Here is a 27,818-nt window from a genome sequence, read left to right as displayed (position 1 = left end):
GATGTGGAGGAAGAATGTGGTATTATGAATATATTTACCCCTAAGAAAGTACCACCATCCTACCTGATTTGTGTAGAAGCAATTTTCTAGTTGCTTGCAGCACTTTGCCTAGGGAACAAAGTTCTCAAAAATGATCTGAAAGACCTCATAGGCTCTGCTGCCTTCTGCTTCTAGAGCAGATATTCTTCTCTAATATCACCTTTTGTAACAGTGTCAGAGTGCTGGATGCCTGTTGCAAAACAAAAGAGAAAGAAAGGGAGCCTAATCTAAGGTAAATCTCCACTGCACAGCAACTACAACAATATGCAGGAGCGAGGAGCAAACTACTCATGATTGATATTAGTCACATTTGTTATTAAGCTCCTTGGAGGCACTGCAATTTTACTGCAATTGATTACTGATATAAAAACAAGAACAGTGACTCTTTCTTTCTCCAAGTGCTCTGTTTCATTGTCTTGACTGTATCTTGGCTAATTCTGCTCAAAATGAAGAGGCTGGGGAGACAGGGAATAAAGGAACTTCTCTATCCCACACCAGTGAGTGCCTCAAGCCATGCTTTTCTCCTGTCCTTGGGAGGGAAAGCAGGGTTGCTTTCCAAGTAGGAGAGTGAAAAATAATACATAACGTTTTGCTGTTGCACCAGTAACTTCAGCATTTATTTCATACTATTGTTAATGCTTGTATATAATATGTAGATATATTTATGTAGGAAGTAGAGTAGGCGAAAGCATGAGATATAAATATTTCTGTATGTCTGCATACAAAAGAAAATATGTACAGCCACAGATAGTGGTTCTCTGCTGTGTCAGGGCAGGGCTGCGCGAAGGACTGATGCGTTCTCATCCCCTTCTTCTGGGAACAGCTGGTGCCCTGCATGGCTGCACTCCCTGCAGCTGGCACCTGACCTCATCTGTTCTGCAGTCTCTTAGGGCTGGGCCAATAGTTTTGCAGGGGGCGGAAAGAGGCAGTGGCACATTTCTCTAATGACTTGATGGCCCAGCCTGGCAGAACAACAGTCACTAAGGGCATCAAACCCAAAGGGCAAGAGAGAAAGAGAGCAGGAACTGGGTTTTTTTTTTTTATTTCACCACTGGATTTTGACTTAACTTTGTTATTTTATTCTAATGGCTCCGCTATGATCCCATGGATCCCATACAGTCCTTCTCAGGGTCCCCTGCTCTCATCATCTCCGGGATCCCGTGGTGGTCCTTGCACAGCTGAATGTGAAACCCCATCCAGCCCAGAAAAATTATGGATAGCTTTTCCAGCAGCAGTAACTTCAAAGTTGCAGACCTGCATAAAAGAAAGGTTATAATGAGTTGCTCATTTCAGGGGATTGTCTGAAATCTTTCCACCGTTATCATCTGGAGTTGATGCTTCCATGCTAAAAAATTAAGTGTTTGGCAGAAAAAGGCAGCTATTGCCAGAATGTCGCATTGTTTTCCCTTCTAGAATGGTCCTAATGCAGACTCAGTACCTGTGCTAGGAGGCAGGCAGATGCGAGCCTTAGTTATTTTCAAACAGCAATTGTTTTTCTTCCCCAGAGAAAGCTTCTATTTTCGTTTCTCAAAATACTAAGGCACTTGATGTCCAGGTGTCATCAGCAACCACAGGAAATATTATGGAAAAAGATACCATCCCAAATGAGATTTTGTCTTCTCAGAGAGCATTTATTGGTTGAGGGAAACGTTTGTGGGTTGTCGGCATGTTTTCTTTTTTAAAGGGTCTTATTCCTACTAGTGTGATTGCTTTTTTTCCCTGCTACCATCTTTCTTCAAGTCTGCATCTTTACAAGATAAATGACGTCTAGTCAGGGAAATGTTTTCTCTTCTCTGAATAGGGCTGGGGTGCTGCTGGAGTCTCAGCTCCCAGGCAGAGAGAGGAGAGGTTTCACTTGCACACATATCTCTCGACAGTCCTCTCGCACTTTTTACAGGTCACGTAGCAGCACCAGTGGTACTTGCAGTGACATCGCTCCACCACTTTGTCCATGTATGGGTTGTAGCCTCTGCCGCAACACATCAAGTCACAGCTGTCGCTCCCATTAGAGGTCTTGTTGCATTGCCTGGAAGACAGAAAATGCAGTGAGCCAGTGCAAATCCCTGCTGTGCTTTGCAAGCCAGTGTCCTACTGTGATGCTGGGGCCTGACAGCTCTGCAAATTGCTGGGCAAATCCAGCACAGTTGCATCTCAGCTGCAGCAAGTACATGGCAGGGGTGAGCACCCAAGCAGCCCTCTACACCTGCAAGAGAGGCAGGAAGAGCCCCAGGGCTGCACACACACGACCTGCTCTGATGCCCAGGATTGTACTTGCATCACCTGCTCTGACACCAAAAATGACATTAAATTCTTGGCATCAAATTCTTGTTCTGACTCCCAGTTCAGGCTCAGTGGCACTCAGGCTGCCATCAGCCACCACAGGCAGAACCTACCTTCTGTACAGGCAGAAGAGTGAAGGTATGATATCTCAACCAAGCAAAAACCTCGTAGTCCCTAGCAATCTGTATTACCAGGTAAGCTCCAAAGTTGCCTGAAAGGACCTAGGAGAAGATGATACCCTAAAGAATAAACACCGGTGTTTGTCCTAACCTGAAAAGGATGGCAGCGGAACCCTGCAGCCACAGAATATTTGCACAGGCTCTGTGCCAATGATCTTGGGCTGGGAAAGTTCCTGAACAGCCTGTTATAGCCACAATCAAGCTCTGACTCTATCAGGGAAATACACAACCTATACTAGCAGGGATCGACTCTGCATTTTCCCATCCAAGTGTCTCCCAGCATGGCACAAGGAGCCCTATAACACCCTGAGTCCTGACCCAGGAGCAGGCAGCACTGCAGGAGCACAGTGTAAGATGACAAGTTGCCAATTACCACATGGACTTTCACTGCCTGTTTTCCTTCTGCTTTTAATTAAAACCAGACTTATTGGGATAAGTCAACCATTGTGTGGAGTTCTCTCATTTTGTCCACTTGCAAGTGGCTGGCTTGAGGTTTTCAGAAGTAACTAACTCATGAACTACAGAATCTCTTACACTGATCCACTGATGATAGATCGATAGTCATTCTCAAATACCAGCTATTTCACTCTCCTAAAATACCCCAAGTTGAGTTACCGGACATGACAGCACAACAGGCATCAACTTTTGGATGAGATGAACTATGTCCTAGAGATGTGGTTTCTCCAGGAGCTGTGAATACAGCCCAAGTGTAAGTGTTCATATTTGGTCGAAAGCTTGGCTGGACTGTAGTACTCAGATCTCATGATGCACACAACGCCATGGGGCTGTAAACTTGATGTAGTCTTGAAACTACTGTAAGACAGGCAGTATGAAGAGTGGGGAAAATTGCTGACATCTCTCCTTAATCTTATTCTGGATAGCTGTTTTGAACAGAAACACTTTAAAGATGGTTTGGGGCAAGGAAAGGAGCATGAGTTGGACTCTCAAGTTAAGCACTCCATTAATAGATGAAAACAAATTCATGAGATTTATAGGAATTCCTCATGAGGTAATGCTTTAGGAGAAGTTATGGGATTAATGAGGTGTTGAGATTTTGTTCTTGTTCTTCCCTTATTTTTTTGTGACTCAGGCGGGCCTCCTGTTTGTTATTTCTGACTTGCATTCCTCTCCAGGTTCAGTGTTTAGTGCCCCACCCCCCTGCTCACCCATCATTCGGGATTATGTGTAAATATTTACAAACCTTTGAAAGTCTCTACCAAAGCTGAAGTCTGAAACCACACTGAGTGTATTTCCCTAATGCTGAACCAAAAAGCCTTGTTACTGCCCCTGCGAGCCGAGGCCCCTCCTCCACGAAACCTCCAAATGACTCCTCATAAATGTATTAGTAAATGCATTAAATGTTCAGAGCAAAGGTTCCAATACAGGCATGTTGACATTAGAAGAGGGATGGGTATTTGACAATTGTATTCAGCTTTACCTGTGGGTAGGAAGGTTGTTGCACAGAGGTTCACTTAGAGAGGATGGGTAGTTTGCAGAAGCATGGTGGTGGATGTGCTACCTCATGCTGACACCTCATTAAAACGGCCAAGAAAAGGAATAGGGCTCCACTTTGATTCCAGTTCACCATTGAGGATATTCACTCCCCAAATGTACAAGGCAACCAGCAGTTAAATTTATCCCATTCAAATAGAGAGCAAAACTCTACCTGCTGTTTTGAGACATGGGAATCTCCCTTTCCTTGCACCCACTCCTGTGGGTCGCAAAAAAAAGAAGTGGATCTACTATTAGTTATACTTTTCCATGGTTGTCCCCATCCCGCCCAGCCTGAAATACAGAAAGGAAAAAACTAAAATCTTATTAAAAAATCCCCAAGCTTCCGTCAGTTTTGGATAAAAGAACAGGGACATTCTGGACAAATGAGTTGAATAGACAAAACAAAGCTTTTGACCCCATCCTGAACCTTAATGATCTTCTACAAGACTTTCCTGACAATGCCACTGACTAGAAATTTTATTTTCAGGTTTAAGGCATAAGCTTGGATGAATTATCTTTGTTTCAGTTTGTTTAAAGAAAAACAGAGGTAGTTTCTCCACTGTGTCTTTAAACACAAAGAGCAAGTGAGGGAAGACAAAAGAGCCCAAAGACCAGAGTTTACCCACAGAAGCTGCCCTTGAGCATCTGCTTTCAGAGCCCATAGCTGTGATCTCACCAGGCTTCCTGCTGATGGGTTAAGTTCAGTCTCATTTGTTTTGGGCCTGGTCCAGCAACTCAGAAAAATGCCCTCCTTCCGAGCCTTGGAGAGAAAATACGAAGGCAGGAGATTGCATCTTAAGACAACACCGTAACCTCTAGAAGCACTTGGAATACTGGTGAAAAATGATGCTTCAGCCGTAATCCCAGCCAAGGTCCTGGCTCAGGAACAGCCTTTCACATTGTCACAGTGTTTTTTCATTCTTTATGCAAGAAGGGTGGGGGTCAGCCTTGCTGACTGGACAAATCCCATTCAATCTTCTTGTCTTAAATCTCTCCCTCATTTGCAGAAACATTACAGTACATTGCTCCCTGAGTCCAAACAGCCTCACCACAGGGGTGGCTCTTCAGCAGGGAAGGACATCTCAGCTCTTCTAAGAGCCTTTCCCTAGATGGAGATGCTAAGCCACCTCACAGTTACCTCCCAGGGGATTTTAATTTTATAAGTTATGGGGAAATATCATGCTTAATTTTACTACGGATCATAGTTCATTTCTTTCACAGAATCACAGAATCACAGAACAACCAGGTTGGAAGAGACCCACCGGATCATTGAGTCCAACCGTTCCCATCAAACCGTTTCTCATCAGCAGATATAAAGACTTTTTTTTTGGTTGCTCAAATGGCATCTGAGATCCATACTGAGTCCACCACTGTGCTGTTACCCATAATAATGACAACAACGAGTCAGATGTCCACTGGGACTTCATTCCATCAATCCTATTGAATAGTACATCAAAAAAGTCATTCTGGGTCACAGCAACTGCCCATCTAGTCCAGTACATCTCCCAACAGCTGTGGGAGACACTGTTCAGGGAGGAAAATATAAATCCAGTCACTTGATGTAGTCTTTTTCTTCATACGCTACCAGCATCTGGGCTGTTGCATTAGGGGTGATAGAAGGTATGTTCCTGCCTAGACACCTCAGTATCCCCTAGTGGGCATCTTGGCCACGGGTTTGTCTCATCCCTTTCTGACCTCAGGGAAACCATCTGCCTCCATGAACTCCAGCTGCCAGAAGTCCCAGAAGCCAGCACTGCTGTGTAAAGAAGTAATTTATTTTTTCTTTTCTAAATAAAATTCCTACTAATTTATTTGGTGCCCCTTGCTCCAGTAACGTCAAGTTGTAGAGCAGTATATAAAAGCAAGAGAAAAAATAATCCAAAAAACCCAGGAGAGATGTAACATAATGGACATTGCCTAAAATATATATCAACATGCATAACTTTATATAAGATTTTGAGGGTAGGATCTTAACTACTTTTAAATTGCTTTCTCATCCACAAGGAACAACTAGAGACTGAGACTGACACTGTACAAAAGAGAGTTATCAATCGTACACGTCAACAAGGAGATGTCAAGGGACATCCTGGAACCATCCTGTATTTTCATTAATGAGTAGAGAGTGAGCTTAAAAATTTGTGGATAACGCTGGAGCAAGAGGAGCTGAGAGCATTTTGGAAGAGTGGATTAAAATGCAAAGTAAGCAACACACTTTAAGAAAGATCCAGATAAGTGTGGGAATGTTCCCAGAAGAGTCAAAGAAGCAGTTCAGAAAGTAGAAAAGGTTGAAGACATTTTCTTTAGAGAAGTTTGTAAGAAGAGCTATCTTCCCATCTATAAAATATCATTGCAAAAAGGAGAGAGAAGAAAAGTTCTTTATAGGCAGAAAAAAAAAGAGGATAAAAATGCAAAAAAAAAAAAGCAAACCAAAAACCAGAAAAAAGGTAAATTTAGATCAAGAAAAACATTACTTGGAGGATAGTAAAGCCCTCAAACAGGCTGTTTAGGGCTACTGTTTCTAGGACCAGAGCACAGAAAATCTCCAGTAACAGTTCAGGTAGTCTCAGTTCAGCCTCACTCCTAAAAAGACCAAGCTCCACGGAAAGTCATTCAAAACATTCCCTGATTCCACACTGCTTTAATGCAGAGAGACTAAGTACATTTAGGAGAGCTAGCAGCTTTTTTTTTATCCCCCAAATTTACTATCTACTTCAATGTTACTGTGTGAAATTACCCTTTCCCACTAATAAATTTAATATTCACAAATCTGTTCTGTAAACTTTATGGTCTAATCCAGGTGTCTCAAAATGGGAAGGATTCAAACTTCCCCAGGAATGAACTAAGAAAAAGCCCAAAAAAGCAAGGCTGTCCCAGCTGCTGAAATGGGCACCAGCTATGGGCACACTGCCCTAACAAAGTTCCTTCACTGCAGGCGGTAGGAACAGAAAGCTGCTGTTTTCCTGATTTTCCTTCAGTTTAAACTTCTGGGGCACTCACAGAAGAATTATTTGCTCTTTGTTATTCATTGGATCCCATGAAAAAAGGGATGGCACATCTGATAATGGTTCTGAAAATTACTAAATCATCTCACACATTATAACCAAGTCAAAACCAAAGCTGATCGTCTTGTTTCTTGTGCCCTCATGAATGACAGAATTTAAAAGAGGCTGTAACAAAAAACAATCCCCAAATGCTGTTGTCTACCCAGAACTGTCATTCTTCCCCTCCTACATATGACTGTTTCTGCTAAGAAACTTCATTGCCCACATAATCACAGAAAGCAAAGTATGTTTTCAGATGACAGGAAACACGTGGTATCAAAGCAAAGGACTGTCACTGAAAACCACTGCATCCTTTCTTTGCGGCATTTGATCAACTCAGCTGTTCGGACCACCAAGATGCCAAAGAGGTAACCACCCATCACTAAGTCATGGTAGTCACCAGCAAGCAGCAAATGCATGCTTAGCTAAGTTTATGCATGTTCCTATCCAAGAAAATATACCAGCCTAAGAAACCTTAGAAGATACTCAAAACTAATATTTTTTGTTGCAAACCCCCCCCCCCAATTCCTGAGTAAGCAGCAACCACTGAAGAATCACCACATTTGTTGCCAAAGTGAGTCAGCTAAAGAGTGGTGGTTGATCAATCCAGCTTAGCTGCAGTACAACATTGCAGCCTGATTTCTGCAGCATACAAGAGCTCCTTCCCATGTTCAGCAGGGAGGGTGCAGCATTTGCTTGGCTCCAAAATTGCCATGGGAAAGCAGTAATAAACAGCTCAGTTATCTCTGTAAGGCTTCAGAAGCTGGAGGCTTTTGCGTGCATGGCAGAATTTCCCTTTCCTTGAATTCCTTAAGGGACCTTAAACAGCCTTTGAAATATGATACGCTGCACCCTACTGATAAAGAAGGTTAATACTTTTTGCTTTTTTTTCTCACAAAAGAGTTATCAGTTTTATAATCTGCTTTTATTTATCATTTATTCGGGGTGATAACATTTTTTTTTTATGCAGGACAAACTGAACTACCTTTTTAAAACATGAGTTATAGGAAGCTTCTGTCCAAGAAAGATCTGAAACAGGAACATATATATTTTTTTACCAGTGGTCAATTTGTCATATTGAAAGTTGAACAACCCACTTGCAGCTACACAGATCAGCTTGTTTAGATTTTTCTCCAGACCATTTTTTATTGGCCATTGAAGTGCAATTCTGGCATATAAGTACATGAAGCTTGGCTAGAGTTGATGGACTGCGGTTGCTGCAAACCAGTTTGCAGGAACCTTCAGCAAGGGTTGCAAAATTCAGCTCCTTAATCAGATTTTGAGCACTTCAAAGAGGTTTTAAATCTCAGGTTTGGGTTCAGTTGCCTGGCTTTAAAATCTGGATACATCCCAAGTGCTCGGAGGCATGCAGATTTCCAAACTATTTCCAATTTCAATGTGAAATTAAGAAAGGCCAAAGTTTCTTAGACACATTTCAGGTTTGTTCAAAATAAGGTTTTGAAATCCTTTCAGCACAGAGCTCTGAAAGGCGTTTGAGTAACTGAGTGCCCATTTGCGGAGTGGGTTTTCATGGGGTTCTATGACAAAGTAACTCTACACCCTTTCCTGCCTGAAAAATGCACAATAAGTCCACATAATGAAAGGGATAATTAGAGAGAGGGAAGAGACCTGTTATACCATCCCTTCTGCCCACCTGCTGGTGCAGGATTGTTCTCTATGGCTTACGCTGAAACTCAACGCACTCAAGGTGCTACAATTCAGCCATCACCCTCTATCACTTCCAGCATGCTCAAGAGCGGGCACCAGACCTGGGGAAGCAGAACAGGGGCAAGGACTTTTTCTCCATGTGATGCAAACCTACGTATTTTTTATAACAAAACCACAACAAACTGGATTTTTTAATCCAGTAACAGGAAAAAAGGTTGTTAATGGGATTCCTTCTCCTCTGTACCGCTTTGGAGGCAGAAAGTAGGGCTGGAAAGGTGCTAACATTGCCCAGATCAAGTTCTTCTGGAGTGCAGTGAGATGGGTCTGCACTGTAACGTCTTGTGGGCTGATTCCCCGCAAGATCATGGAACAGATCCACCTAGAAGCTATGCACATGGAGGACATGGAAGTGATTAACAGCAGCCAGCATGACTTCACCAGGGTCAAATCCTATATGACCAACTTAGTGGCTTTCTGTGATGGCATAACTGCAGCACTGGATGCGGGTAAGCCAATGGATGTGATCTATCTAGACTTCTGTAAAGTCTTTGACACGGTCCCCCATGACATCCTCCTCTCTAAACTGGAGAGAGATGGATTTGATGGGTGGACAGTATGGTAGATAAGAAACCAGTGGGATGGTTGTATTCAAAAAGTAGTAGTTAATGCCTCAAAGTCCAGATGGAGATCCATGACAAGTGATGTCCCTCAGGGATTGGGACTGGTGCTATTTAATATCTTAACTGATGATACAGACAGTGAGATTGAGTGCACCCTCAGCAAGTTTGGAGATGACACCAAACTGAGTGGTGTAGTTGTCACATTGGAAGGATGGGATCTCACCCAGAAGGACCTGGACAGGCTGGAGAAGTGGGGCTATGAGAACCTCATGAGGTTCAACAAGGCCAAGTGCCAGGTCCTGCACTTGGGTTGGGGCAATCCCCGATTTCAGTTCATGATGTGTGATGATGTGATTGAGAGCTGCCCTGCAGAAGGTGCAGAGCAGCACTTGAGGGTGCTGGTCAATGAGAAGCTTGACATGAGCCAGCAATGTGTGCTCACAGCCCGGAAGGCCGGCCGTATCGTGGGCTGCATCAAAAGCAGCGTGGCCAGCGGGTCGAGGGAGGTGATTCTGCCCCTCCATAAGAAGGATATGGAGCTGTTGGAACGGGTCCAGAAGAGGGCTATAAAGATGATCAGAGGGCTGGAGCACCTCCCATATGAGGACAGGCTGAGAGAGTTGGGCTTACTCAGCCTGGAGAAGAGAAGGCTCCGAGGAGATCTTATAGTGACTTTACAGTACCTGAAAGGGGCTTGCAGTGATAGGACAAGGGGGAATGGGTATAAACTGGAGAGGGGCAGATTTAGGCTTGATACAGGGAAGAATTTCTTCACTATGAGAGTGGTGAGACACTGGAACATGTTGTCCAGGAGAGCTGTGGATGCCCCATCCCTGGAAGTGTTCAAGGCCAGGCTGGATGGGGTCTTGGACAGCCTGATCTAGTGAGATGTCCCTGCCCATGGCAGGGAGGTTGGAACTAGATGATCTTTAAGATCTCTTCCAACCCTAACTATTCTGTGATTCTAAGATAAAAGAAAAGATTAACTGAGGGACCACCACTAAAAACCTCTATTTGATTGTATTTGCCATAAAAGACTTTAAATACTAGCCTAGGAGGAAACAGCAGGATCCCTCCCCTACAAAATTTTGATGTGCACAATGGTAAAATGTTAAGATGCCTCCAGGACTTGACTTATGAAATAAAAGCCTGCTTGGGCTACTTCCATGAAAGTGTTTTTACACATTTATGGAATAAGCTCAAATCACATTTTTCTCTGCCCTCTCCTGGCATCCTTTTTGTGTTTCTCCTGCCTCATCCCTGTCACTAGCTGCTATCTCTGCAGCCCCACAGCCAGCTGGAAGAGAGCCACCATGTTTAAAATACATTTAGATGTCCTCTCCATAGGAGAAAAATTGAGAAAGTAAAAAGGCATCCATTGGAGGAGGAGGTTAGGGAAGATCCTCTCCTTTTCCCTGCTCCCCCTGGGAAGAAAGGACCCACCTGCAAACACATGCTGTTTGTTTTACACTTATTTCTGCTGCTAATTTAATGCAGAAAACGGGCTGCTATGGCAGCCAATTTTGAGTGCCAATTTTGAGACACCGGGCATCTTCTCAAGAGCTGCCAGATGGATTGTTATGAAAAGGAGAGTAACTACACATGACCTTAAAGCTTGGCCTGAGAAATGCCTGCAGCTCAACACAGGACTATCTCGCCCTCCTCCCCTCCTATGACCATCACAGTCTTGTACATCCAAGAATAAGGAGTATTTCTTGACAGTTTCCTTTTGAAAGCCACTCCCTCCTGCCTGAATATCCCAGTCCTTGAAATCCTCACTCAATCTCACTTCCCATGGACCCTCACCTGGCAGGCTCACAATCACTGTTCTCGCCCGGCTTAGGATAAGTGGATGCCTGCAACACATATTTTGCTGTCCTCAGAAGGAAAAAAAAGAAAGACATTCAAGACCTTGATATATTTTTCATCCCTAGTTGAAATAAAAAGGCATAAACTGCTGCATAATGAAATTAGATGGAGAAGTCATGCCTTGCTCCCTCACAATAGGATTTCAGCATGTGGAATATGTTTTACTTGGAAAATCTGAATTCAGTTTGGTTTTGACACAACCTGTTGTTTTCATACAATTCCTGTAAAATGAATTTTCGATTAGCCTCCACAATGCTTTCATTGCAAAACAGAGTGGCACCTGGATTTTTAAAATCCTGAAATTTCACTTTTGTAGTTTACAGAGGTTTTTTAAGGCTGCCTGGGATCACTGTTCCTAATTGGATTAACACTTGCCTACTCAGAAGAGCCTTAAATTAAAGTAACAACTCATCACATAAGCAATGACTGCGAGAAATTACTTACAGAGACTCAGCGCAGTAAAAAAACAGCTGCTTGATCATTACAAGTTCCTGCAGAGGTGAGCTGTTTAGGAGATTTCAAAAAGTATCTTATGCCTGCCTGTATAATGCAAAAGGAGTCTGCAGTCTTGTCTTGTCCATAGCCACCATTAATAGGCTTAGGCATCCGTAGACCATACTGTATGTTAGAGATAACCTTCATCTGCATGTATGTGCTACCTTCCCAACCATTTGCCTCTTATTCATACATGTTCCCCTCCTCCCCTTTCCTCTATGGGACTCAGAAGTGTAGTCAGCACCTGCTGCACAAGACCTCACCTGTCCTGGGTTCCATGTGACCCCACTTTCTCATTCTTCATGCAGAAATCAGGTGAGCTCTGCAGGTAAATCAGCTCTGTCTCTTTAACTGGCCTGATATCAATATCCTTTGGCACGAGGTATTTGCGCGTGCCCATGGGCCGGTGAACAACTTTGGTGGCTGATAAATACTTGTTTTTGAGGTCCAATGCAATGTCTTGCAGCTCTTGAAGGCCTTTCCAACAGGTCTTGATAGAGCATGACCCAGAAACGCCATGGCACTTACATTTCATTTCAAGAGAGGCTTTCAAGACCTGCAAAAAGGAATGCAGGTGTTAGGAAATACCCTTCTCTTACCTCCAAACATCCAATGACATCCAATACTAAAGGAGGAAATTTCTTAGCAGGGACTGCTATAGAAAATGACTGCTGCCCTGATTTTTGCACAGTCACTCTAGAGTAGCCACTGTGCAAAGGGAATGAGATCCCACAGCTCCTTGGTGATCACTATCAGCCCAGGACTACTTTCACCAAGGTACCTTTACAGCCAGCAGACAGAAGAACATTTTGAATTTTGATCAGATATCTACACAGGGCTATATTTCCACCTTCTAAATTCCTAAGTAGCTGCTGAAAATCAAAACAATCCATAAATAGATAATTATCATCCACTTCAGCCTTTAGCAGCTTTGGACTTCAGGTAACAGAGATGTCAAAGCTCTGATGAATTCAGGGCACCCTCACCCTGTCTTTCTGCTGGCCATGGGGCCAAAAGAGCCTTTTAATTTTGTTCTGTACTAGTCTAATTTCTGTGGGGCATGGCAGAGCATGCTGCCAAAAAGGGGTGAATGCAAAAACCATGGCAACACTGCCCCAAACAAAAATTTGCCCATTGCAATTAAAACAAAAACTCAACACAAAAAAAACCCCACATCAACCCAGATATAGTGGGAATGGTAGAGAAAAACATCCAGTGGAGGCAAGTTCAGCATGGTGGTGCTCTGCAAAGGTGATTTCAGCTTGTAGTTACACAGTAAGCTGCCCATGAGCAAAACATGCTCCAAATTTTATCTGCTCCAGTGCCCAAGCACTGGCAGACCTGGCATGACCATGTTGTGTGGTAGAACCAGCCTAGGGAACTGCTGTAGCCCCAGAGATGGGTGCACAGGTCAGCTTTATAGTCTCCCACCCGTTTCTCCATCTGCATGGAGGGCTGCAATAGGGATTTTCACCTCAGCACGCACCAAGCACTGCACATGGTAAGAATTATCCCTCCACTGGATGCAAGCTGTTAAAAGCAAATTCTGCCAGATATGGGAATAATCATTAGTGAAGCAGTTTGAAAAGCAAAAATCAGCCCTCCTGGCTGCAGGGATGGCTGGGAGGCAGCTGCTGCTGGATGTGTCTGGTGGATGATAATCCTCCACACTTACACAGCACTTCACCTGTGCAATACCCTTGGAAGAGCACAATGGGACCCATCCCCACCATTCTTCTTGGGGTAAGCAAGCCAGAGCCATCCTTGGCTGTGGAAAGGGTTGCAGTGAGACATCCCACCCACAGTTATATAGAGCTGATAATAGCATTCAGGACCTCCTGAGTTCCAGTCTGCATTTATATAGCCAAAAACTTCAGCAGGCCAAAGGAGTTCAGAATGATCTGGGAGAAACCTGCTCCTTTTGCTAGCTGATAGAGACACTGAACCTCAAGGAGCAACCAACCACTACAGATGATGGTACAATTACAATAACTCTTGTGGATTTGTTACCTGTCTCCCTACTTCACTGTTGTGCAGATGCATCAGTTTATTGGCTTGTGATCCTGATTTTTTCATCTTCATGGGAGCATCTGAAAATTTGGACCCCATGATAAGACCATAGTTGAGGTTGTCTGCACATCCTCCCCATCGATACCCAGGTCCAGGTGTCTCACCTGGGATGGGACCACAGGAACAGCCAGGGAGGTCCCCGGTGGTGCAGGCTCTGGCAATGGTGTGGCTGATGGCAGCAGCAGAAAGAGCATACACAAATGCTGACTCCCTTGTGCCTGGAAGAGACAAGAAATCCAGCTCAGCCTCCTGGAACAGCTTAATGTTCCCCAATAAGAGACTCGTAAAATCTGTGCCCCACAGAGCAGCAAACACATCAACTCACTGCAGCTGAGACCTTTCATGGCATCACCAGCTTGGAGCACATCTCCTAAGTGAGCTCATCAACTAAAGGCAATGTCCCAGCAGGGCAAGGAGACACATGAACTTAGGTAACTTGTCCATCGTATTGTAATCTGCTCTTGGAGCACATGAGAAAGCCCTGTCCTGGACTCTCCTGCCTCCTTTTGGCCCTGTGCTGGATGCTGCTTGCCAGCAGGTGACGGAGTGAGCATATGTGGAGTTAGGGGAGGTGGTGGGAGGCCATAGAGTTGCAGCATGAGCATTCAAAGATGCTCTGATCCATGAAAGCTGACTGTGCAGCCTCACGCACAGCGTGTACTACTTGACAAGTCTGCATGCCCTGAACAGCAGCTTCATGTCTGTGAACAAGTGCCCTCCTAACAAGATTTGCCCACCAGATTGTTGGCATACTTTGTAAGAGCTGTGGGGTATCAGGTCTTGAACTTCAAAGGTTCTGGGTGTGACTGGCACCGTAGTGATGAACAGGGTCTCAGAGAACAGGACAATTAGGCTACATAGTCGCTCCATGTACCCCCTGGTAGCTAGACCCTTCCCAGCCCCAGCACACATACACACATGCTGTCTGACTCTACTCACTCATGTCCCTGGCTGAGCCAGCAGTGCTGTTTACCTCTCTCTAAGTCCAGCAAGTAGTTAGGAGCCAGCTCAATGGAAGAGCAGTTCCACCGCATGTCTGAAAAAGTTTTACGGCAGGTCTTTATCACTTCCCGCGCTGCCTGGATGATGGTCTGCATTAACTCCAGGTTGCTGCGGCACAACTGCACCTGGGAAACCACCAAGCCTTCAAGCTGCTTGCAGTGCTGTGTTTGATTCAGGGCCAAAGCTGAAGGAGTCTTGGACAGAGCACTAAGGAGACAAGCATATGCAAACAAAGGCTTTAAAATCTGCAAAAAGGTTAATCAATATTAATTTCTCCACTACTTCCAGTTCAGCGAATGCTTTGGCCTGTGTTCATCTGACTTAATTCTAGCTACCTGTAAATAGGTGCTTCGTTTAAACTGGTGAGAAAGATGGGTAAATAAGAAGAGTGATTTATGTCATGTAAAGAAGGTATTTAAGGTAAATGGGAAGAAAAATCCTCTAGAGCTGCACAATTCTCTTCATTATACAGGGGAGCCTGGACAAAACTCCTGGGGCATATGCCAAGTCGACTGAATGTGTAAATCCTTATGGGAAGGTTTTTTGCTGAAGAATGAAGAGGACAGACTTCCCAGCAGAGTGAAAAATGACCCATCAGTTCCATGATAACAGAAAGCTGAATCTTCCGTGACTGTGGTATTCAGTGAAAAAAGTGAAGTTCGAGTTATCAGTATTTTGCATTCAGCATCTGTCTCACACACTCTCAAAGGATTATGCTAAATGTCATGTAATTAATTATGGAGAAAATTGCCTGCAAGGCCTAGGGAAAAGCCACCAAGTTCACAAAACAGATTCTATCCCTTAAAGTTAACATCAAAGACCTCCACCAATTCTATCACCATTGCATGTAAGTAAGTCTGTTCTGCTTGTCTCCAAAAAATGTAGTGCAGAAGCATAATGACACTGTGCAAAGAGAGTACCATGGTCAAAACTGAGAAGGGATCCACTAGCACCAGCATGTATGTTAACACAGAAGAAACAAACAACACCCTAAAGACCCCATTGGTTCTTTTAGTGTGCAATTGCCAGCATTTCCAGGTAGAAAAAGAATAAAGAAAATGATGCCATGCATCATAGTAGGCTGTGCTCTTCTTTCCCAAGCACCCACAACGTTAAGCAGAAACGTGGTGTGTAAGTCTCTTTGTATCTTTATGATCTGCTTAGGGCAGTCATAAATGTTATTGATTCCCATAAAACAACTTTCTAGCTGGCTGCATCAATAGCTGGCATCTGATCCTGGCAACACAACTGCCTTAACACATATTTCCTTCTCTCCTTGTTAAATGTGTTGCCTTTCAGTTTCATCCTAACCCATTTTGGTTAGCTTGGATTATTAGCAGACACATTTATGGGTGCATTTCACTTTATTACTGTAACATCCATGTCCTTTAGAAGTTAAATGAGTTGGAAATGGTGCTAAAATTGAGCTCTAACCAAGACAGGGGGTGTTAGCTCTGATCTCTGGTTTTCAGGAAAACACATCTATGTTCTACCACCTCCCTCGAGGTTGGCTTGAACCATCTGCTGTCTATGTTGAAGCTCTCTCTAGGCTGCACACTAACTTCTAGCCCCAACCACTCTTCCAGCAGGGAAAAGCTACTATCCTTGCTAGGGGTGAGTAGGTCTGCATTGACAAATTTCCAGGTGGATGGAGTTTGGCATTTCTGGCACTAGATAATCAGGGGCAAACTTGGAAGGGAAACCACGACTCTCCACGCTATGTAAATATATACATCATATATGTATTTAAAAAGGTCCATTAATACACAGCAAACATAAGTTTAGGCCAGGAAAAGGAAAAAGTGGAGTATTTAAGTGTATGAATTTTTTCCCTTTAGTTGCTGCTGCTCGTGCAATGTTTCCTGTCTTGAGAGGGGCACCTCCAGAATGCAACTCCTCCTGCCTTAGACATGAGCCAGTACTGGACTTGAGTTGGTGGAGACAAAACCTGTGAGTGTTACGTTTCTCAGATATATCATGTCCTTGAAGGCATGACCCTTGGGACAGTACAAATGTCACCTGACTGCAAACCTCTACACTGTGGACCTCATGGTCATCCTTCAGGGTCCTTCTTCAGCCCATGGGAAAAAAAGAAAGCCATGTCTATGGACTAACTGGCCTGATGTGCTTTTAAGATCTACAGTAGGATGAGATGATTCATAGAATTATAGAACTGTTTTGTTGGAAAAGACTTCTAAGATCATTAAGTCCAACTGTACCTGTCCACTACTAAAAACCATATCTCTGAGCACGATCTTTTAAATAACTCCAGGAATGGTGACTCAAGCATTTCCCTGAGCATCTGGTTCCAATGCCTGATAACCCTTTCATTGAAGACATTCTTCCTAATATCTAATCTAAACCTCCCCTGGTGCAACTTGAGGCCATTTCCTTTCATCTCACCTCACTAAAACCTCCTTTCAGGTAGCTGTAGATGGTAATAAGGTCTCCCCCTCAGCCTCCTTTTCTCCAGGCTAAACAACCCCAGCTCCCTCAGCCACTCCTCATAAGACTTGTTCTCCAACCCCTTCACCAGCTCCATCACTCTTCTCTGGACACGGTCCAGGACCTCAATGTCTTTCTTGTGGTGAGGGGACCAGAACTGAACACAGTATTCTAGGTGTAGCCTCACCAGTGCTGAGAACAGTGGAAGGATGACTTCCTTGGTCCTGCTGACCACACCATTTCCGTTACAGGCCAAGATGCCCCTGGCCTTCTTGGCCACCTGGGCACACTTCTGGCTCATGTTCAGTCAGCTGTCAACCAACACCTGCAGCTCCTCCTCTGCCAGGCAGATTTCCAGCCATTCTCTCCAAGCCTGCATCATTGCATGGGGTGGTTGTGGCCAAAGTTCAGGACCTGGCACTTGGCTTTGTTGAGCCTCATACAGTTAGTCACAGTCCGTTGATCCAGCTGGTCAAGATCTCTCTGCAGAGCCTCCTTACCCTCTGGCAGATCAACAGTTCCGCAAAGGTACTGAGGGCAATGCCCTAGAAGTGCTAGAAGTGCTCATTTTCTGCTCTGGCTATAGAGGGAACGCAGGTACTAAGCTTGGACACAGACATCTGGACTATATAAGAACAGAGCTGGATGAGATGAGTCCAAGCCCTAGTGCTTGGCACCAGAAACCTGTGAAAATTTATCCCAGAAAGCCTATCAGCAACTCTCAGGAATGGCTTCAAATGTAAATCAGGCAAGAGGCCAAAGCAGCTCATCATTGATAAACTAAAAATGGTAAATACTCCAGCACTGTAACAACAGCAAAATAAGCAGGCAGGGTGAGGCAGATGAAATGAGAGCTTCACTGCCCGAGCTTCAGGCAATTAAGGAATGCTCCAGGTCTCTGAGAGATGCTGTACAATGTACAACTCCTCCCTGCTCCCCAAATTCTGGAAACACCATGGAGGGATGACCACTGCCTGCAAAGAAAATTGTTGGGGAGCAAAGTCCATTCATGGGGCAGTGGAAAGGAAATCACCTTCCCCCAGAAGAGTCTTGTCCACAGTAGGATTTGGTGGTGGATCCTTATCCCATATCCACACTGTCTTCCTTGATCACCAGCACCAAGGAATGGAAACAGCCAGTCTGAATAAAGCAGCCCCCAGGGAAGAACAACCTTTAGTCCTCCATCTAGCAAAAATAAAACTTCATTCTTTGGACTCACACCCTTGATCCAAGAAGTAGGATGTGAGGATTTTACCTGCTGCCATCCCATAAATAGTGCATCTCCCCATTTTCTCCTACTAATGTTGTGCTCTCCTTTCTTAACTCCCTTGCTCCATCTTTCATTCATTCTCCAGAGAGCTGAGGACAGCTGAGGGGTCATTGTTTTGGGTTTTTTTTATTAAAAATATATGTATTTGACCTATCCTTTTAAATAAACAGACCCAAAATCAAACATCTCCTGGTTTACACATAGTATAGCAGGGCTTTCAACTGAAGTTATAGATACTGACAGAAAACCATAAACATAATTACAGAGGAAATAGGATGCATGGATGGATCATGACTAGTTTATTCTTTTAATTATCCCAAGCAGTTAATAAATTAATTTTAAAACATGAACGCTCTACAGTGTTAGGTCCTTTGAGAGGTGCGGGCCCATTCCTGCAGATCTGGGCTCCATGAGAAGGCTATTCATAAGAGCAGCACCTTGGGAGAAGTGCCTTTAGATCTGAGCAGACACAAAAAGAGAGTCATGCTGTTTGGTTTGCAAGGAACGCTGTGCTTTGGACAGTGGTCCTGGTCAAGCCAAAAGGAGAAAAATTCCTTGAATTGTGCAGTGCAGCATTGGTGCCCTTTAAAACACCTTTAAATGGTGGAAGGATCTTCTCTTTTTCTAATATGGGCTCTCTCTGGAGGGCTTCTCACCATCCTCTCTTGTGTGTGAGACCAAGAAGGTCTCACAGAGGGACTGTTGGTGAAATCATGAACTTCTGCTCCAAGTTGTCCATTTTGCTTTCTGCAAAGGCAGTTTCTTTTTTATGCCTATTTTTAAGCTCTGTTATCTTGCAGGGATTTGGGTGGAACAAAATGATTTAGACAGAATGACACTTCTCTGGAAAGTGAAGTGTGCAGTAAACTTCAGCAGAGAGGCAGCAATTAGGTTTGTTTGGGGTTTTTTTGCATTCAATCTCCTTAAAGGTTTTTAATCAGCAGGAGCCTCATTTTCTCAGGTTTTCAACTGGAAAAGGCTCACAAGAGTGTTACAAATGCTTCGTGTATGCTCCTGTTAGTCAGAGGCAGTCTAGGCCCCTACTCTTCATCAGTTGTGGTCTGGGGACCACAAGCACTGGGAAAGCCACCACATCCCTTGGTAAATGCTTCCACTGGTTCTGCAAAGCCTTTCCAAACAGAGAAGAGGGATTTATATAGTAATAAAAAAAAAAAAAAAAAGAAAAAAAAAGAAAAAGAGGAGGAAAAGGGAGAGAAGTGGGGGAAACCCCCCCTGTAAAACCCTGAAGTAAAAGCTTAAAATAAGAGCTGCTTTCAGATACAGTGCCAAATCCAGCACTGGCAGTAGTGGGCACAAGGCCATTGACTCCCAGCCCAAGCTTGACTGAAGTCGATGCCAGCAGTGAGTTGGCTCACTGAGTGCCGAGGAAGGCCATGGAGCTCTGTCAAGTTTTCCTGAGCTGCCTATAGAGCGAAGAGCAAACTTCAAAGTCATTGTCCCCCCCTTTCCTCTCCCTTAGCCTCCTCCCCTCCTGCCATCCCCATCCTGCAGCCCTTTCACAGCAGTTCATCTAGCAGCCCCTTTCCAGGCAGACGGTCTCCTCAGAGGCGCCCATGCTTCAGTGTCTCAGCTCCCCCCACCTGGTTGAATGAGAGAAGCAGGAGCTGCCGGGAAGCACAATATTTTTCCATTTTCTCCCCTGCTCTCTGCCAGCTGCAGCAAAGCTGAGGTGCCACTCGAGGTCAGGGTGCTGGGGTACATCCTGGGTTCACCAAAATGCATGGTTAAGCCACCTTTTGCTCCTTCAGAAGGGCTGTGATTTAACCATGGGAACTGTGCAGCAAAGCTGATCTCGTAGCTGGAAATGGTGCTCAGCCAGGGATGGCTCCAGAGACAGGCAGGGACTTCCCAAAGTGATCAGGCTCCACCTAAAAATGATGGGATTCCTAATGCCACTCCTTGCTGTCATGGACTGATCCTGCAAATCATACAAAATACCTGCCTGTTGCATTTGGCTTCTTTACAACCACTCTTGGGTTGAGCGTGATACTCTACACAGAGGGAGAGTCCAGTCTGTGTCTTGATGCCTGGGCAGAGGAGACGCCAACCCAGAGGGAGGAAGAAGTTCCTCAAGAGCTGCTCTCTGCCCAGACATCCCAACATCTGCTGACCTTTGTGGCATGCACATCTGGCCACAGCTCCCTCTAGCGCTAATCTGTTTTTCAGCTCTACCCAAACAAATTGCTTCAGCAACCTGCTTGGCCAGACCCAAGTGCCCCAGAGCAAGCTAAATGTGGTGCAAAAGGAGATGGGTAAGACACTAGAGCATCTACATGCACTGGCCTTTAGACATGTCCCATTGAAACCAAAGGTTGCCTCACTTCTCCAGGCTACTGTGATGCAGAACAAGCATTAAGCATTCCAAACCCCCCTGTCTAAGGATGGGAAAGGGTTTGCAAAAAGCAGCATGCAAAAATAAGACTCAGGGGCTCATATGTATTGAACAGAAAGAGTGCCTCTCCACAGCAGCCCTGATCCTGCAAAGATCTGTCTGCACCCGGACTTTACACCCAAGCAACTCCCCACATCTCAGATGGAAGAGGTCAAAATAAGTTTCCCCAGAAGTAAGAGCAGCTTTATGAGATGCTGACCATCCATCCACCACACTGGATGTTTGGTGGTGCACACCTCAGTGGCAGGCGAAGCCATGCTGCAGATTTACAACAGCTGGGGATCTGGAGCAGAACTCAAAAATAAGCCAAAGAAAATAAAACAAATAGCTCCTTTCTACCTTCGCTACACTTTTACTGGTTTAGAGGGGGTATTTGTGTCACAGGGAAGTCCTGTAATGGCTGAAAACTGTGGTTTTCTTCTCCCCCCTCACCTGCAATCACATCACGTACTGATTCAAAACTGGATTTCCTATCACCTTTCCTATCAATTGCTCCCTCTTCCTCACGCTGGCAAAATCCCCCTCCTTATCTTCCTCCTCCCTTCCCAAATCCTCTTTGAAGCTTGCCTCTGGCACCATGCCTACAACAACAGCACAGCAGGCAGACTGCTGAGACAAACCCAGGACTGAAAACATCCCATAGCACTTTCCTCCCCCTTCCTCCCGTCTTTTTTTCCTCCTCTCCATCTACAAATATGTGAGGGGAAGGGGCAGCATTTGGTTGTACAGCACCTAGCACATGAGTCCAGGGCTGGGATTGCAGTTTCATGGTATTACTTGGTATTCAGTATCATCTATATCTATGTTCACCAAGATTTTATCTATGCAATTTTCAAGGATAGTCCCCTAGCTCCCAGGATGGCAGTAGTACTGCAGCAGGGGAAAGAGTCATGAGGAGGCAGAAAATGTCCTGCTTCCACAAAAAAAACAAGGGTGGAGAAAGGAGGAGAAACTGCAAATTAAAAAAGAAAAAGGAACAACAACAAAAAAACAAACCATAAAAAGCCCCAAACAACAAATTAAATGCATAATTTTGTAAAATTCTAGCTTGCAGCAGCCCAGTTGTATGAAGTGCCCTGGGACAGGGAATGCAGGTCTCTGCCAGGTTTTAAACAGGTGTGAGGGGAGCCCCAGTGGTGCATCTGGATGCAGTTCATGCTTCAAATGCCACTTTAATCCCAGCTTTCATCTTCCCCACAGGCTTTTTGATAGGAGGGATATGTCTGCTGGGAAGAGGAGTGGCAACTGTAGCTCTTCCCTCCAACTTCTTTTCCCCCAAAAGCAACCCTCACAGCTTAACCACTTACCAGTCAAAAGACTGCTTTTGCCAACAAAGCTATTAGGGACCTTGCTCTGCCTTCCAGCCTTTTTTTCACATCTACAACTTGTCACCATGCTATCAGGTTCCCTCTGAAGCTCATCTCACCCCTTTATTTTGTAGGAATCTAGGTCCTTCACTTGGGATTTAGCACTTTGCTTAAGCAGGACCTCAATGTCAACCATATAAGTGAACCCCTCCACTTAATTATGGGTCTGTACATAAATGCCCTGCTGAATCAGGGTGCCACTGAACAGCAATATTTCTGTGCTGAGTAGAAATAAAGTTGCAAATTAGTCAGGCTCTATCAGCCCTTGCACATGTTGCTACGCCTCATGTAGAGAGGAGTTGCCGGCTCTGTGCAATGTGCTGGTCTAAAGATGAGGGGTCTAAAGATGAGGGTCTAAATGATGAGGGTCTAAATGATGAGGGTCTAAATACTCAAGGAAGCCAGCAGAAAGAAAATACATCGGCCATGTGATTTAGCTGTGGGGACTGCTACAAGGTATAAAGCCAAGATGGTGAAGAGCAAGTCAGATTCTGACTCTTTTCCTCTTCCAAGGTGGCCCTTATAGCATGGAGACAGCAAATGAAAGATGCCCTAAGGTAGGTGACTATTCCTCCCATTTAAACACCCTATGGAGGGATTCACCCCCTGCTTCTCTCTATGCATAGAAAAGGTTTTTGTGTGGTTTCAACCAGCTTCCTGCAGTCCATGGCATCTCCAGAGGGTACCTCTTAACATTTGTGTTGAATGTTTCTCTTTGGAGAGGGTGAATTACCATCTGGAAGATCCTCTTTCCCATGACTACATGCAGGGCAGAGAAAACACTGGCTCCAACAAGACATCTGACTAGAAGATGCCCGAATTTAAGAGAGCAGTGTGAGGCAGTGCAAGGAGAGCCTCAAATGACAACAATTGGAGCAGTGGAATAGAAATTAGAGATAGTACAGAAGGAGAAACAAAACAGGAACCTCTTGTCTCAATTTCCCCAGTTAACCCCAAGAGCCTCACCCCAATGCACTATACCCGACATAACAGACTCTTCCTGGCACTACATTTTATTCTGCCTTTTCCTTTATAGAAAATGCTCATTTGAGGTCAGCCCACATCCCGTTATTTATTTTGTGCACAGCTTCAAACCGGAGTAGAAAAGGCAGATCACTCAGCAAGGACATGAAACCAGATGGGTGTTGGAGGGGCTTGTTTGTTTATTTTGCAGTAAGCAACTAATTGATTGCTTGCTTAAGCAAAGAAATGAGATACTGATGTTTTCACTTTGTTTGCAGTGACATTACCTCTGAGGAAACTCTATCCAGACTTGACCACACTCCCTGGTATTTCTTCACCCTCCTCCACCCCTCCTGCCTCACTTTTAACACCCTTCACAAAATCCAAAGGTTAAAAGGTCCACAAAAAAAACATGTTATCTGTCAAGCATCCCCTGTGGTTAGAGATAGGTGGCATTATCTTAGCTGCTGTCCCTGCTGCTCTCAGCTCCTACTCAGCACGACCAGCAGTCCCAGTGGAAGAGTTTCCCAGCATAGCAGGAGCTAGTGCTAGAAACTTTGTTAAGTGGCTCATGTGAGCGTTCAAGTGTGTACCCTTCCTTTGATATCAATGAGAAGAAGAAGCAGCAAGCCTGAATCATGCATATTTTGGAAAAAAGATGGAGACATATTGTTAACACAAGCCCCTAGTACACACACTTGAAATCAATGAATGCCCAGAGAAATGCAGCACTTGCTGCTCTCTAAATGGCTCTACAGTGTGCTTCAAACAGCAGTTGCAAAAATGGGTAAGAGACCAGCAATGCCTACAAAGACTTAAAAATGCAGAGAGATAGCCAGGTACTTACATCCATTTTATCCCACAGCAAATTCCTGTCTGCAGAATCAAAGAGAGAAAACCAGCTAAGAAAAATTGTGGACTCAGCTTCATTTTCTCCACCGTCCCTGAAGAAAATCAGCTTCGCTGAAGAGAAAAAAAAGGAGTTTTCCTAATTTTCTGCACAATGTATTTCCCTTCAGTTTGGGTGTTGTTCCTCCTTGGAGATGAACAACCTGAAAGGAGAGATAGAAAAAACACAAGCTACAGTTAATTCAGAAGTTTAGTGAGTCATCACACGAGAGAGATCTGTTATCCAAATTGCAAAGGAGTGGTTTATGAATCACCAAAAAGTTTGGATTATCCCCTATTAGTTCCCTCCCTCTCCAAGCCTCGATACAACCTTTAGAGTCAACAGACAGACAAAACGTATGGCTTGAATTACACCCTGAGTTATGGTCTGATTGTGTGTTTCCATTTAACCCTGCATATGGCAAGACTTCATTCGCTGCTTCACTTCCCACCCCCCTCCAAAAGGTTTGTATAACTGCTTGGGAAGGAGTGGAAAAAAAAAGATAAATCTTTAGACAAGCCCAAATCTTCAGCTATTCATCTTTCCCTTCCTTCTCTCCAGATTTCTCTTTTTTTTTTCATCCTGTTATTCTGTGAAGTAGACAAATTATTAAAACTGCATTTCCCGACTTAACGCAGGTGCCCATGCCCTGCAGATGTTTCGGTCTGATCTGTTACAACAAATGCATTTTGCTCTTTCCCTTCTGCTTTTCTTCTCACCTCATTAACTCTGCCTCTCACTTCTTCCAAGTCCTGGGGCACCTGGAGCTTGCAGAAAGGTCTGCAACTTTGTAAACATAAAATCAAATTTCTGTCTCCGGGGAGCAGCCAGTAGGAGACAAAAGCTCAAGGATTCCCTTCCTCCTCCATCTTATTTGTTGTTGTTTTTTTTTCTCCCTTCCTTCAGTCCAAACAAATAAACAAACCAGGTGCAGGACTTAAATTCTTAGAGAGATCCGCACTGTCTCTGGGGCATGGCTTGCTTATTTTAGCAGTGGTATTAATAGCAGTTAATGGGCTTCCCTTCAGTTATTCACTTTAGACACCGCTCTGGGCTGCTCTTTGTGGTCTTTGCGGTGGTTTCCCACCCCACAAGAAAGCCAATAATAAAATAAACAGAAAACCCTGCCCACCACGTTGCGCTCCTGTGAAGGACACACTGTTTCTGGAGTCTCACAGCCCATCACACAGCATGCTGGCATCCCCAAGCGAGGACCACACATCCCCTCACGCTGCCCCCTTGAAGCGGTGAAGGATGGGACCAGGAATGGCTAAAGCAATAAGCATAACTTCAAGGAACTCCGTACCCTGGGAAAAGCACATCCCACCGGACCCCCAGCTCTGAACTTATACAAGCTGCAGCTTTCTGCCTCAACACCCCTATGTGAGGACTGAGGGGGAAGGAATATTTCAGGGTGTTTTTTCTAGAATCCCCAGTGAATTTTTCCATTCAGGCTGCTTTTTGGCTATCCCAACCCCAGTGCCTTGTGTAAAGGATTACTAGAGAAATGCTGTTATTACAAAGGATATTAATAACCTCTAGGGGCAAGCTCCTGGCTCCCTTGAAGTTTGAGACAAAACTCCAACTGACTGCAAGGGAGGCAGGATTTCATCACCATGGGTTGTTTTTCTTTAATGCCCGCTTGGATTTGGGTTTGATGCATCCCTTGAAGGCAGTGGTCCCCCAAGCCTTAGTACAGGGTATTTTTTTATCTTTTCATCTTTGGAAGCTCTTTTCTCCCTGCCTCTCCACAAGCACACTGGAAACCTTCAACCCTTAATCCTGCCCATGCCTTTTAGTGTCCATTTAGATATTTTAGGCTCCTTATCTCCCTCCCGTGAATAACTGAACAGCACAGAGTTGGGTGTAAAATGTCTCAGATGTTCTAAAACCCTTGCGCTAACCCTGACCAGCCAAAATCATCCTCTGCTTTGCCCCCTGCCTTGAAAAAAAATCACACTTTGGGTTGTTGCCCCTCTCCCTAGGGAGTAATAGAAATTATCTGGCACCCCCACCCCCACCATCCCCAACCCAGGAGCCACAAGTTTGTCCTGCAATCACACCCCTGTTATTTGGAGAGGTAATAATGCCTTTTTCCACTCAGTCCAGTACAGGTTACATTTGCAAGAGGAATTTGTAAGGGGAAGGGAGGAAGGGAGGGACACTCTTGGGGGCAGACGTGATGTTTACAGCTCTGGAGAGCTCTGGGTCACTGATCAAACCAGCAGCAAGTGGTTTGAGGACTCCGAAAAAAAACAGAGCTGTTTTTAACTCAAAGCTCCCTTTTCTCTTCACCCCAAGACTTTTTGCAGACAGACTCAGCCTTACACGTAGAAAATGCTCCCAATCCAACACCTCCAGGAGTCCATTCCCAGGGACGGGAACAGGCAACAAGAACTTACATATAAACGTTTGAGTATCCATCTCACATTTTTCCAATTTTCTCACTCAAGAAGGAAAGACATCCACCTGACCCTGCTGCCAGCCTGCAGCTCTAGCTAGGAGCACAGCTGCCTGTTTTAGGGGTAGCGCATCCCCAAAGGACCTACAGTGAGGATGGGGAGCAGGGACAGGGAATAGGCTGCTGCTGCTTGCAGTCTCCAACTCTCCCCTCTCCCCTGCTGCCGTCTGCATCTCTTTTCTCCATTGTAGCCCATGGGTCTACCTCCTACTCTGCAGTCTCCTGGTTTCCCCTCTCCCTTTCAGCCCCCAGATCTTACACGTCCCTATAGCCCTCTCCATCTCCCCTCTTCCTTCTAGCCCCAGGAATTCCCCTCTCACTTCAGCCCCGGGGCATCCAGTCTCCGGTGTAACTCTTGGGTTTCCCCTCTTCCTTGCAGTCTCTGGATCTGAGGTCTCTACACCCTCTGGCTCCCTTTCCCCCTTGCAGCTTCCAGCTCTACACTGTCTCCTGCACTTCACCGGGTTTCAGGTCTCCCTGTATCCTCTCTCTCCTCCACCTTCCAAGTCTCCTGTCTCCCTACTCCCCTCTCCCTTGCAGCCTTCAAGCCTCTCCTCTCTCCCTGCATCCCCCCGGGTCTCATCTCTGCTCTGCAGACTTCCAGCCTCTCCTCTCGCCCTATATCCCCACTGGGTGTCTCTTCTCCCTTGCATCCTCCAAGCCCCCTCTCTCCCCGCATTCCCCCGGTTTCTTCTTTCCCTGCATCCCCTGGGTCTCCTCTCTCCCGAACCCTCCCGGTCACCCCTCTCCCCGCATCCCCCAGGTCTCCCCTCTCCCCGCATCCCACCGGGTCTCCTCTCTCCCCGCATCCCACCGGGTCTCCTCTCTCCCCGCAAGCCCCCGGTTGTCCTGTCTCCCCGCATCCCCTTGTTTTCTTCTCTCCCCACATCCCCACATTCTCCTGTCTCCCCGCATCCCTCCTGTCTCCCCGCATCCCCTTGTTTTCTTCTCTCCCCACATCCCCACATTCTCCTCTCTCCCCGCATCCCTCCTGTCTCCCCTCTCTCCCGCATCCTCCGGGTCTCCGCCCCCCCAGCCCCCCCCCCCCCCCCCCGCTCACCTCCGCCGGGCTGCGCGGGCGCGGCGGGGCCAGGGCTGCTCTGCCGGGGCGGCCCGCGGAGCCGCCTTATATGCGGGCCCCTCGGCTTTGATATGCGGCGTGATGTCAGCCCCGATTAGCATAACAAAGGGCCCCGCGCGGAGCGCTCCTCGCCCGCGGATCCCCCGCCCCCGGCCCCGGGACATCCCTGGGG

The 27,818-nt window shown here is 45.4% G+C and overlaps 1 protein-coding gene across 1 annotated transcript; it reads right to left on the bottom strand.

Moving 5' to 3' along the window:
* Positions 1 to 401: 401 nt before the first annotated feature.
* Positions 402 to 27,818, bottom strand: WNT11 (Wnt family member 11). Its single transcript, XM_069883301.1, is given in 9 exon segments — positions 402 to 2,065; positions 4,165 to 4,264; positions 4,267 to 4,283; positions 11,949 to 12,241; positions 13,696 to 13,973; positions 14,729 to 14,964; positions 24,063 to 24,159; positions 25,240 to 25,262; positions 27,626 to 27,818. Coding segments are annotated over 9 exon segments (1,404 nt in total). The 5' UTR covers positions 27,811 to 27,818; the 3' UTR covers positions 402 to 1,890.

This window comes from Phaenicophaeus curvirostris, chromosome 1 (assembly GCF_032191515.1).
Source record: "Phaenicophaeus curvirostris isolate KB17595 chromosome 1, BPBGC_Pcur_1.0, whole genome shotgun sequence".
In the NCBI taxonomy this organism is placed as follows: Eukaryota; Metazoa; Chordata; class Aves; order Cuculiformes; family Cuculidae; genus Phaenicophaeus; species Phaenicophaeus curvirostris.
The sequence above is the reverse complement of the archived record's forward strand: the minus strand, read 5'-3'. Positions and strand labels throughout refer to the sequence as shown.